This window comes from Pelophylax lessonae (genome assembly GCF_965119305.1).
Source record: "Pelophylax lessonae genome assembly, chromosome: 12".
In the NCBI taxonomy this organism is placed as follows: Eukaryota; Metazoa; Chordata; class Amphibia; order Anura; family Ranidae; genus Pelophylax; species Pelophylax lessonae.
In genome coordinates this window covers 1,366,783-1,380,013 of record NC_138779.1, presented here as the reverse complement: position 1 = coordinate 1,380,013, position 13,231 = coordinate 1,366,783, and the positions used below count along the sequence as shown (strand labels likewise).

The 13,231-nt window shown below is 49.1% G+C and overlaps 2 protein-coding genes across 2 annotated transcripts in view; one reads left to right on the top strand and one right to left on the bottom strand.

The window, feature by feature from the left end:
- The window catches only part of CFAP107 (cilia and flagella associated protein 107), a 498,422-nt gene that overhangs the window by 22,894 nt on the left and 462,297 nt on the right, over positions 1 to 13,231 (bottom strand). The window lies entirely within an intron of this gene.
- VPS13D (vacuolar protein sorting 13 homolog D) overlaps positions 1 to 13,231 on the top strand; it is a 431,274-nt gene that overhangs the window by 143,498 nt on the left and 274,545 nt on the right. Inside the window, exon 30 of the mRNA XM_082274036.1 lies at positions 8,938 to 9,150. Coding sequence (XP_082130162.1) covers positions 8,938 to 9,150 — 213 coding nt within the window. The remainder of the gene's footprint in view (positions 1 to 8,937; positions 9,151 to 13,231) is intronic.

The following is a 13,231-nucleotide window of genomic DNA, read 5'->3' as shown; positions in this document are numbered from 1 at the left end:
CCTGGCAGACCTCTGAGGGGGACATGTGGGCCCACTCCTGGGGATAACAGGGCTGTTTACTCTCTGAAAGATCCCCCAGGCCTATCAGGACAGGCTCTGCCCTCCCTGCTCCCAATTGGGGGCGCTATAGTCTGGGTCTGATGCCTGGGGGTGGGATTTTGATAATGTTACCTTGTCCTAGAGGGTCCCTTTAGGTGGATCCCTGCAGTGGCCTCATGTCGTGGTCCTGAGCGCATGGCAGCGTTTTCGGCTGCCATTTTATGTGTGGGCATAAGCTCTCTCTGTGTAAGGGCAGTGGCCATTTTCCCTGAGCTTCCTATACTTTACTATTGGCACCATTTTTTTGTAGGGGTTTTGTTCCTTTGGGCACACTTTTTCTCCTGCCAGCCTTTAAGGGGGAGCACGGTATAGCGGTGCGGAAACCGATTTAAAGGGACGGTGCACTCTTTTTTTTTTTCTAAAACTTTCAAAATGGAGTCCCAAGGTGAAAATTCCCCCTCAGACTTTATTAGTGGGCATGCCGGACCATCCGGATCGCAGTCTCTCATGTCTGTCTGCAGCTTTGAAAAATCTGGCGTCAAAGGTGGACTTTGTGATGTAACAAGTTGCTACACAGAAACAGCCACTGCCTTCTCAGTCCTCTGATTCAGAGCCTGATATGGTCACCACGGACAATCCCATCCCTGAGGGATCCCTGTCCTCGCAGTCAGCTGGTCAGAAGAAAATGTCCTCCTCGGCTGCAGAGCGGTGAACGCGCTAGGGTGGAAGCACTGATTCGTTCAGTAAGGGAAAGATTGCAAATGGATGATGAGCCCACACAGTCAGGACAGCGGGTAGTTTTTGGCTCCCTCAAAGCCCAGAAGTCGGATCAGGTGTTCCCTTGTCCCAAAGACATTCACGATATTGTGAATGAGCAATGGTGGCACATTAATCACATGCTATTGGTGTCAAAGCGGTTTAAACGCCGTTATCTCTTTGCTGACTCAGTCTCAAATCGCTGGACAGTGTTGCCTAAGGTGGATCACCCTGTTTCCATGTTGAACAAATCTACTGTGGTACCTGTGGAAGACTCCCCGGTGTTTAGGGACCCGGTGGACAGATGGGTGGAATCCCTTTCCCGCCACCTACATTTGCTGACGGGCTTAAACCTGTATTTGCGTCCGTCCTGGTTTCTCAGACGGTTACAGAATGGGTTAAAGTGCTTAGGGGTAACTTTAACACTGAGACAGTTCCCCCAACTCTGATTGAGCTCACGGACCAGATGGCCTAGACCCTGGTGTACCTGTGTGCTGCGGCCCTGGACACGGCTCCTCTGGTTGCCAGAGTGTCAGCGGTGGCTAACGGGGGGTAAGAGTATTCTGCTACCCCAATCCTCAAAAGACAAGGCACATCACAGTAAGAGGGGACCATTCTTTCACGGCTCACAGGCGTTTTTTTCCTGCCTCAAGGGTGCAAGAAAAAGGTAAACCGTTCAGAGCCTCTGGAGGAAACAAGACTGCTTGGTTGGGTAAGCCCAGGACTAGCCGGTCCGGTTCGGTGGACAAATCCTCTTCTGCATGAAGGGGCGCCCTCACCCGACTCTGGGGTGGGGGGACATCTGCATTACTTTCAGGAACCCTGGACGTCTGATTCAGGACAAATGTGTTCACTAACTAATTTGTTCAGGGTACAAGATCGAAATTCGGTCTCGTCCAGCAGGCAGATTGTTTCCCTCAAATCTGCGTCTGTCTCCAGAACGCTCGTAGGATCTCAGGGAGGCAGTGCAGGATCTTCTTGCACAGGGAGTGATGATGCCGGTTCCTCAGCAGGAAAGGATTCAAGGTTTTTATTCAAACCTGTTCACGGTGCCCAGAAAGGAGGGCAAGGTACGTCCAATTTGGACCTCAAGTCACTGAACCGCTTTGTGCAGGTGCAGAAGTTTTGGATGGAATCCATTCGGTTGGTGGTAGCGTCTTTAAATCAAGGGGATTTTCTGGCCTCCATCGATATCAAAGTTGCATATCTGCACATCCTTATATACGGGGGTCATCAGCGGTATCTCCGTTTCGCAGTGGCGGAGGAGCACTTTAAATTTGTGGCATTACCCTTTGGTCTAGTTTCCGCTCCCAGAGTCTTCACAAAGGTTTTGGCCCCGGTGTTGGCTTTGCTCCGCAAAAAAGGGATTGCGATCCTCGGATATCTGGACAATCTCCTGTTGAGAGCAAGTTCTCACCCAACCCTGTTGTGCGACCTGTCAATCACGGTTCAGACCCTTCAGGAGTTCGGGTGTACCAAGAATTCTGTGCTGACTCTGTCGGTGCGATTGATTACCTAGGTATGATTTTGGACTATGTCTTTCTCCCGTGGGCAAACTTCAGATGTTGCAAAGCGAGATCAGGTTGCTGATGGACAACGCTCTCTCCTCCCTGCGGACTTGCATGCGGGCTTTGGGGCGGATTGTGTCGACCTTCGAGGTGGTCCCATTTGCTCAATTTCACACAAGATCTCTACGGAAAGAGATTCTTGTCAAGTGGAACAAGGACCCGCAGTCCTTAGACAGAATAGTATGTCTGAGCGGGTCCACGAGGTTAGAGCTCTCGTGGTGGCTTCTGTCGCCCGCTCTGAGCCAGGGCAAGTCTTTTCTACCACTGTTGTGGACCTTGGTCACCACGAATGCCAGCCTGTTGGGGTGGGGTGGAGTGCTGAACAGTCTCTGTGCCCAGGGAATCTGGTGAACGGAGGAATCCTCCTTGCCGAAAAATGTCCTGGAGCTCAGGGCAATCAAGCTCTGCCTTCTCCACTGGGCGACTCGTCTGCACGGTTTTTCCGGTTCGGGTACAATCCGACACTGCCACGGCTGTGCTTGCATCACTCCTCAAGGGGGCACCAAGAGTGCCCGGGCGGCCCGGGAGGTGGCCGAGATTCTGACTTGGGCCGGGGAACATGTTATGGCTCTCTCCGCAGTTCACATTCCAGGAGAGGAGAACTGGCAGGCGGATTACCTGATTCGTCAGGTTCTGGATCAGGGGGAATGGTCCCTGCATCCAGAGATTTTTCATCTCCTGTGTGCCCGGTGGGGAACTCCGGAGGCGGATCTGTTTGTGTCTTGTCTGAACAATAAGGTAAAGAGGTTCGTGGCCAGGGCTCGAGACCCTCTGTCAAGGCTTACCTTTGTTGGGAGTCCTTCAGGCAGAGATTTATGCTCACCCTTGCAAACAAACACAGACCAGGGTGACCAGATAAGAAGTCACCTGGCCTGTGAGTTTGTGCACGGGGGCTGTTTAGGATAACCAGGTCCAAATACAGGCAAGGACAAGAGCAGGAGAACAGTCAGGTGAAGCCAGAGGTCAGATGCCGGAAACAAACAGGAATGCAGGAACTCAAACAACAGGAACCAAACCAGGAAACCAGAGTCAATGAACTGACACTGCCCTTAGGGAGGGGCAGTGTCTTATACCTTGTTAATTAGGTATCAAATACAGCTGGAGAGTTACTGACAGGTCTGAGCCTCTGGTGAAGTCCAGCCCCCTAGTGCTGCAGGCAATACAGGAATAAACGGGAGTTCTCCAAAGTCCTGAAGTGGCTCAGAGGCTAGTTTGCAGACTGGGAAGCCAGAAGGACGCAGGTTGAATACCTCTGAAAGGCACCAGTGGGGTGGCCAAGCCTAGCCGTCTGGAGGGTACGACTAGAACCGTGACACCCTCTGGCCGACGCCGCAGATGCTTTGGTGGTTCCTTGGAGCCAATATCGGCTGATTTATGCCTTTCCTCCAATACAGCTGTTGTCGAGGTTCCTCTGCAGGTTGGGGGTGGAAAAGGTACCAGTAATTCTGGTGGCCCCGGGCTGGCCTCGCCGGTTGTGGTACACAGACCTGGTAAAGATGGTTGTTGAGCCTCCTTGGCGGCTGCCTTTGAGAGAGGATCTGCTGTCTCAAGGGCCGATCTTCCATCCTGCTATACGGTCACTGGCTTTAACGGCATGGCTGTTGAAGGGCAGGTGTTGAGAGACAGAGGTCTCTCTGAATCTGTGATTCCTACCCTGTTGAGGGCTAGAAAAGCGACTTCCAGGTAAATTTATCATCGTACTTGGCAGATGTATATTACCTGGTGTAAATCGCAAAAATGGCATCCTCGCTTGTTTTCGGTGACGAGGGTCTTTGCTTTCTTGCAGATAGGAGTTGAGCAATGTTTGGCTTGTAGGCACGATTGAAGGACAAGTGTCGGTCTTAGCCATTTACTTCCAACGCACCTTTATTCAAGGGGTGCATCATCTGGCTCCTCCAAGAAGATCCCCTTTGCCTCAGTGGGATCTGTATTTGGTTTTGTCTGTTCTTCAACAGCCTCCTTTTGAAAATATTAGGGACATATCTCTGCCTTTGTTTTCTCAGAAGGTCTCCTTTCTGGTTGCTATCACTTCTGCCCGCAGAGTGTCTGAGTTGGCGGCGCTTTCCTGTCCGCCTTATTTGGTCATTCATAGAGATAAGGTTGTTCTCCAACCTAATTAATCTTTCCTTCCTAAGGTGGTGTCTGCTTTCCACCTCAACGAAGATATTGTTTTACCTTCACTCTGTCCTAAGCCTAAGCATCCTAAGGAATTTGCCTTGCATTCTCTGGATGTGGTTTGGGCGATCAGGGTTTACCTGTCGGCCACAGAGCCTTTAAGACATCTGATTCTCTGTAAGTCCTTACTGAGGGATCTTGTAAGGGTTCGGCTGCGTCTGCTGCGACCATGTCAAAATGGATCAGGCAGACAGTTGTTCAGGCCTATTCATTGAAGGGTCAGGTTCCTCCTTTCCCTGTGAAGGCACATTCTACTAGAGCGCCGAGTGCCTCTTGGGCTTTTTGCTATCAGGCATCTGTTACTCAAGTGTGTAAAAAGGGCGACCTGGTCGTCCGTACATACTTTTACAAAATTCTACAAAGTAGACTTATTGTCATCCTCGGATGCCTCCTTTGGCCGCAAGGTTTTGCAGGCTGCTGTTTCAAAGAGACTTGGTTTTTCTCTTTACGGGGTTGAATTTTTGTTTTGGGGTAAGCTCCTGTTGGTACGGGTTGAGCTTTTTGTTTCCCAGTTGGCTAATTTTTTAGCCTTGGAAATACGTTAACAGTTCTGGTTGCATTCTTCCCACCCCTCGTGCCTATACTGCTTTGGGATGTCCCAATAGTGAAGAAGCATAAGAGCTGTGTCTGTCAATGGACGATAGAGAAAACTGGATTTTTGTAAGAACTTACCGTAAAATCCTTTTCTCTGAAGTCCATTGACAGACGCAGCACCCGCCCCTCTTTTGTGGGGATGGTTGTGTCTTCTTTTCACTGCTTGCTATGAAACTGATATGAGAGCACAGTGTGTCTGGGGTTATGTCGTGAGGGGCAGCCACTATAGGCGTGTTGAGTGAAAACTTTTCACTGCCTAGTCTACTCCTGCAGATGGCGCATAACCCAATAGTGAAGAAACATGAGAGCTGCGTCTGTCAATGGATTTCAGAGAAAAGGATTTTTATGGTAAGTTCTTACAAAAAACTGTTTTTGACAGGTTTTCCTGTAAGGAATGGGAATAGCCATAATTACCCTTTGTGGTCCCTTAATGTTTTGCTGTACATTACACTTTTGAGGAGTCACTTTTTAAAAAGTGGACTAGTCCACCAGAGGTGGACCCTCCTCTTTCCAAGTTAAATAAAGCTACCATGATCCCAGTAGAGGAATCCTCGTCCTTTAATGACCCGGCTGACAGGAAAGCGGAGGCTGTGGCACGCAGAAGGTTTTCTATGGCTGGTTCGGCATTGCGGCCATTCTTGGCCTCAGCCCTGGTGTCTCAGACCCTTACTTAATGGGCCAAGCTTTTGCGCCAGGGCCTGGGGGGATGAGCAGGTCCCTGCTGCTTATGTGGATTTAGGGGACCAGTTGGTTCATGGACTGCAGCTTATTTGTGATGCAGCTTTGGATACAGCGCCTGGACTGTCCAAACTTTCTGTCTCAGTGGTGGTGATTAGGCGCGTTCTGTGGCTTAAGATTTGGTCCGCAGACCAAGCCTCCAAGAAAGCTCTCATTGATCTGCCCTTTCAAGGCGATCGCCCCTTTGGGGCTACCCTGGATGACATCATTAACGGTTTCACGGGGGAAAGAGTACCTTCCTGCCATAGTCCAGGAAAGGGAAGGAGCCTTGTCATTGAAGGGGGCCCTCCTTCTCAGCACATAGAAAATTATTTTGTGCTTCTGGGAGGGAGAGTAATGGAAATAGATTAATGGAAAAAATCTTCCCCGGGAGTTTCCAAGCATCCTTGGTCTGGTAAGCCTAGAGCTAGCTTCTCCGGACCTGCAGACAAGACTCCTTCAGCATGAAATTATTCTTTTGGGGGTACCCAGAAAGGGGTTCAAAGTATGTCCTTTTCAGGTTTTTTAGGTCTGGAGTCTCCTTGTGTGGATTTAATTCCTGCAAAGCTTCGGGTGATGCCTGAACTACCTAAGGTCCTCCCTATCCCTGTCCAGGCAATTGATTTACCTAGGTCTCATTCTAATTCTGACCAGGGTGGTCCTTCCTCTGGACAAACTTCAGGAGCCACAGGCCATGATTCATCGGCTGCTGTCACACAAATAATTCTCTCTCCCGATTTGCATACAGGTTCTGGGTCTGGTAGTATCCACCTTCAAGACAGTTCTGGTTGCACAATCCTACATGCAGCTCCTTTAGTAGGTTCGGCTCCACAGGAGGATACCGAGGTTCGTGGCAAGATCACAGGTTCCTCTGACAGATGCCGCAGGCGTCCAAGGGCCACGGTAAGGCCAGTCACATCCTTGGCTCAGGCTTCTTCAGCAAATCTTGTCAGGAATCAAGGGTGAGGATCTTCCAATCAGTCTGGTGGATATAAACGTCTCTTGGGGGCTTCCCCTCAGAGAAGACCAGTTGTCCATCCTGCTTTACAGTCCCTGGTTTTAATGGTATAGCTATTCAAAGCCAGGTACTGAGGGATAGAGGTCTGTCTGGATCAGGGATCCCTACTATGGTGAAGGGGAGGAAGTCCTCTTTCAGCAAGGTACTGGTGCTCATCCTCAATCCTTTTTCTGTGGCTCGGATCTTAACCCTTCTTCAACAGAGCATTCATCAGAAGTTGGCCTTAATTGCCATCAAGGGCCAGGTGTCTGCCCTGGCAATCTTCTTTCAGCGACCCCTAGCCATGCACTCTTTAGTTTGTACCTTCATTCAGAGGGTTCGACATGTTGCTCTACCTGTACGGTCTCTTTTGCCGTCATGGAGTTTAAATTTACTACTTTCGGTTCTCCAGAAACCTCCATTTGAGAATATTCGGGAGATTCCCTTGCCTACATTATTCCGGAAGGTGAAATTTTTGGTGGCTATTACCTCGGCCCGCAGGGTATCGGCATTGGTGGCATTATCCTGTTGCAGTCCCTTTTTAGTGGTCCATAGAGATAAAGCGGTTCTTCATACCTGACTATCATACCTGTCCAAAGCTGTCTCTGACTTCTATTTGAATGAGGACATTGTGTTGCCTTCCCAAGCCGGCTCATCCCAAAGAATTTGGTTTGCATACCTTGGATGTGGTTTGTGTGATTTGGCTGTATTTGGCAGCTACGGAGTCCTTTCGGAGGTCAGACTCGCTTTTTGTGGTTACGGACAGAGCAAGAAAAGGGCTGGCTGCTTCGTCGGCTACCATCTCAAGATGGATCCGACAGACGGTGACTCAGGCCTATTCCATTAAAGGTCAGGTTCTACCTTTTCCCTATCACAGCGCATTCTACTTGGGCGCTGAATGCTTCTTGGGCCTTCCATCATCCGGCATCAGTGTTGCAAGTTTACAAGGCGTCTACTAGGTGGTCGGTGCAAACCTTCATACAATTCTATAAAGTAGATATTTTGACATCTGCGGATGCTTCTTTTGGCCACAAAGCTTTGCAGGCTGCTGTTTAAGAGGGGCTGTTCCATCTTCAGGGGAATTTTTCTTTAAATTTTTATTTTTCAGACGGGGCTCCTGTGTCCCGGTTAAGGCTCCTGTGTCCCGGTTAAGGCTCCTGTGTCCCGGTAAAGGCTCCTGTGTCCCGGTTAGGGGCTCTTATGTTTAGCTTGGGTTATTTTCCCCGCCCCTCATTGTCCTTTTGGCACTGCTTTTGGATGTCCCACTAGTTATGATTTATGGAGAGCTGTGTCCGTCGATGAATGAAAGAAAATGGGATTTTTTTTACTTACCATAAAATCCATTTCTCGGAGTTCATCGGTGGACACAGCACCCCCCCCCCCCCCCCTCTATGGAGTTCTGATACTTCTAATACTTCCTTCTACTAAACTGATTACCTAGAGCAGAGTGGGGGGTTATATACCAGCTGAGGACGGCCCATGGGCGTAGCCAGGTGTTCTTTGTTCTGCCTATTCCTACTCCTGGAAAGGCAATATAACCCAGTAGTTATGATTTATGGAGTGCTGTGTCCGTCGATGAATGAAAGAGAAATAGATTTTAGGGTTAGTACAAAATCCAATTATTCAACAAAATAATTACTCTTTAAAGAGGAGCTCCGGGCTCCCCAAAAAAAAAAAAAAAGTCAGCAGCTGCAAATCCGGTACAAATCCTGTAGCTGCTGACTTTTTATATTAGGGCACTGACCTGTCCAGGGATCCCGTGATTTCCTCACCCGAGCCAATAATTCAATCGTCTATCCACACCGCCATCCTGACTGAGGGAAATCGGCAGTGAAGCCTTGCAGCTTCATAGGCAGTTTGCTGGGCGCAGTCTGTGGGGAAGGAGGGGGGGAACTTCCGGTTCAGTTTGCCGCGGTGAACTGAGCCGACAGTAGGAGCGGGTACCTGTGAAAACCAGGTACCCCTTTCCCCTTAAAAGGTGCCAAATGTGGCAGCAGAGGGGTGGGGGTAGGCAGACAAGCGGAGCTGTTCTTTAAGGTGAGCAGTGATTTCTCATTATTCTGTACTGACCATTATAATTTTATTTTTTAGGTTTGACTTCAGAAAATCCAAACTGCTGTTTGAGAGCTTTTCCAACCAAACGAAGTCCATTAACTTGGTTTCCCATTCTATGATGGCATTTGACACCCGTTATGGCGTCCACAAGCCGCCCTCCGCGCCTAAACCCAACGTCTTCAACTGCATCCTGCAACCCTCCAAATCCCACAGCAATCCCGGCTCCCTGCAGATCGAACTTCACCACAGGTGAGACTTTCCACGTCCACTCTCTGAACTTCACCACAGGTGAGACTTTCCATGTCCGCTCTCTGATTGATCTTCACCACAGGTGAGACTTTCCATGTCCGCTCTCTGATTGATCTTCACCACAGGTGAGACTTTCCATGTCCGCTCTCTGATTGATCTTCACCACAGGTGAGACTTTCCATGCCCGCTCTCTGATTGATCTTCACCACAGGTGAGACTTTCCATGTCCGCTCTCTGATCGAAATTCACCACAGGTGAGACTTTCCATGTCCGCTCTCTGAACTTCACCACAGGTGAGACTTTCCACGTCCGCTCTCTGAACTTCACCACAGGTGAGACTTTCCATGTCCGCTCTCTGAACTTCACCACAGGTGAGACTTTCCACGTCCGCTCTCTGAACTTCACCACAGGTGAGACTTTCCATGTCCACTCTCTGATCGATCTTCACCACAGGTGAGACTTTCCATGTCCGCTCTCTGAGTGATCTTCACCACAGGTGAGACTTTCCATGTCCGCTCTCTGAGAGAACTTCACCACAGGTGAGACTTTCCATGTCCGCTCTCTGATTGATCTTCACCACAGGTGAGACTTTCCATGTCCGCTCTCTGATTGATCTTCACCACAGGTGAGACTTTCCATGTCCGCTCTCTGAGTGAACTTCACCACAGGTGAGACTTTCCATGTCCGCTCTCTGATTGATCTTCACCACAGGTGAGACTTTCCATGTCCGCTCTCTGAGTGAACTTCACCACAGGTGAGACTTTCCATGTCCACTCTCTGAACTTCACCACAGGTGAGACTTTCCACGTCCGCTCTCTGAACTTCACCACAGGTGAGACTTTCCATGTCCGCTCTCTGAACTTCACCACAGGTGAGACTTTCCACGTCCGCTCTCTGAACTTCACCACAGGTGAGACTTTCCATGTCCGCTCTCTGATCGAAATTCACCACAGGTGAGACTTTCCATGTCCGCTCTCTGAGAGAACTTCACCACAGGTGAGACTTTCCATGTCCGCTCTCTGATCTTCACCACAGGTGAGACTTTCCATGTCCGCTCTCTGATTGATCTTCACCACAGGTGAGACTTTCCATGTCCGCTCTCTGATTGATCTTCACCACAGGTGAGACTTTCCATGTCCGCTCTCTGAGTGAACTTCACCACAGGTGAGACTTTCCATGTCCGCTCTCTGATTGATCTTCACCACAGGTGAGACTTTCCATGTCCGCTCTCTGAACTTCACCACAGGTGAGACTTTCCATGTCCGCTCTCTGATTGATCTTCACCACAGGTGAGACTTTCCATGTCCGCTCTCTGATTGATCTTCACCACAGGTGAGACTTTCCATGTCCGCTCTCTGATTGATCTTCACCACAGGTGAGACTTTCCATGTCCGCTCTCTGAGTGAACTTCACCACAGGTGAGACTTTCCATGTCCGCTCTCTGAACTTCACCATAGGTGAGACTTTCCATGTCCGCTCTCTGAACTTCACCACAGGTGAGACTTTCCATGTCCGCTCTCTGAACTTCACCACAGGTGAGACTTTCCATGTCCGCTCTCTGAACTTCACCACAGGTGAGACTTTCCATGTCCGCTCTCTGAGTGAACTTCACCACAGGTGAGACTTTCCATGTCCGCTCTCTGAGAGAACTTCACCACAGGTGAGACTTTCCATGTCCGCTCTCTGAACTTCACCATAGGTGAGACTTTCTATGTCCGCTCTCTGAGTGAACTTCACCACAGGTGAGACTTTCCATGTCCGCTCTCTGAGAGAACTTCACCACAGGTGAGACTTTCCATGTCTGCTCTCTGATTGATCTTCACCACAGGTGAGACTTTCCATGTCCGCTCTCTGAGTGATCTTCACCACAGGTGAGACTTTCCATGTCCGCTCTCTGAGTGATCTTCACCACAGGTGAGACTTTCTATGTCCGCTCTCTGATTGATCTTCACCACAGGTGAGACTTTCCATGTCCGCTCTCTGATTGATCTTCACCACAGGTGAGACTTTCCATGTCCGCTCTCTGAACTTCACCACAGGTGAGACTTTCCATGTCCGCTCTCTGAACTTCACCACAGGTGAGACTTTCCATGTCCGCTCTCTGAACTTCACCACAGGTGAGACTTTCCATGTCTGCTCTCTGAACTTCACCACAGGTGAGACTTTCCATGTCTGCTCTCTGAACTTCACCACAGGTGAGACTTTCCATGTCTGCTCTCTGAACTTCACCACAGGTGAGACTTTCCATGTCCGCTCTCTGCATTCATTATCTTCCCATAATGAAGGTTTTCTGTACAGAATACGGATTGTCAGAGAAATATCTCAGCTTTGATACTCTTCTAGACCATTCTATCTCACTTCCTGAATATAATCCATGCAGTCTTCCTATCATTGGGCTTATGCAAGAATCTCAATATTGAGATATTCATGCTTTGATACAGTCCTGGTTATTGGCAGGGACAGGTCGCCTCTGTGCATTCTGGGATACTGTATAAAAGCCAGGAGCACATGTGCTATGGGGTTTTTGGCTGGAGAGGGGAGTCCCGAAGGCTGCCTCCTCCTCTGTAGCAGTGGCACATGGCCTCAGGAGGGTCATCCTGAGGGTCAGAGGAAAGGAGCTGAACCCAGGAGAGCGGACTGAGGGGGGAGACACTGGAGACCCTAGAAAAACAGTTACGTGAGTACAGGGGCTCGTGTCAAGGGCCCTGACCTTAGGGGGGCCACCCCAAGAGTAGGATAGTCAGAGGACGGGTGTCAGCAGTCAAAGAGAATACTGAGGAGAGTGTCCTGAAGATAACCTTAGTTCATCAAGTCGTCTTAGGAAAGAGACTTAAATCTAAATTCACCTCAGTGGCAAAGTCGATCAACAGCCTGGCTGTACCATGAGATAGAAGTCCTCCAGTATTGTGAATCGTTAATTCAGAGTATTCCACTATTCCCTTCTCCCATCCCTATTTTATAATAAAACCCAAAAAACAACCACATACCCCTGGACTGATTATTGGATGAGCCCAAGAGGAAAAGTGAGAGACTCTGCATGTCAAGGTTGCTAATGGTAACTCAGGGGGACCCGTAAGTGTGAAATCTGGCAGTCCTCAAGGGGGCAGTGCTACACATATATATACAATATATATTCATGTGAGTTTTTTTTTTTTAATCCCTTGTTCATTTTTATCAATTTTTTGAAAGCAGAGAGCACAATGGTTTCTCTCTTTGTATTCTATGACATGCCATGGAGATCTTCTACACGGGACTTTTTTATTGTACTCTTTGTTAGAGTTGATATTTGGTATTTTGTCAAGTAATAAATAACAATTGCCGTAATAATGTGCCCAAACCCCTATTATTGTGTACAACAAAATACTAGGACAAAGATGGGGCTTTGTATGGGCAATTGGAGAGAGGATGATCACAATTATCACACCATATAATTCATTAAATCGAATTTGGCGGCATTATCCTGTCGCAGTCCCTATTTGTTGGTCCATAGGGATCAGTGGTTCTTCGTCCCTGTCCATCATTCCTGCCTAATGTTGTCTCTGCCTTACATTTGAATGAGGACATTGTGTTGTCTTCCTTGTTTCCCAAGCCGGCTCATCCCAAAGAATTTGCTTTGCATACTTTTTGGATGTGGTTCGTTGGATTTGGGTGTATCTGGCAGCCACGGAGTCCTTTCGGAGGTCAGACGGAGGGACCAAGAAAAGGGCTGGCCGCTTCTTCAGCTTTGATCCCCAGATGGATCAGACAGACGGTGACTCAGGCCTGTTCCATTTAAGGTCCGGTTCCACCTGTCCCTGTAACGGTGCATTCTACTCGGGCGCTGAGTGCTTCTTGGGCCTTCTGTCCTCAGCCATCAGTGTCGCAAGTTTGCAAGGCGGCCACTTGGTCATCGTTGCAAACCTTCACACAATTATATCAGGTAGATACTTTTACATCTGTGGAAGCTTCTTTTGGCCGTAACGTTTTGCAGGCTGCTGTTTAAGAGGGGCTGTTCACTCTTCAGGGGTGGTTTTCTTTAAACCTTTATTTTTTCAGACAGGGCTCCTGTGCCCCGGTTAAGGCTCCTGTGTCCCAGGTTAAG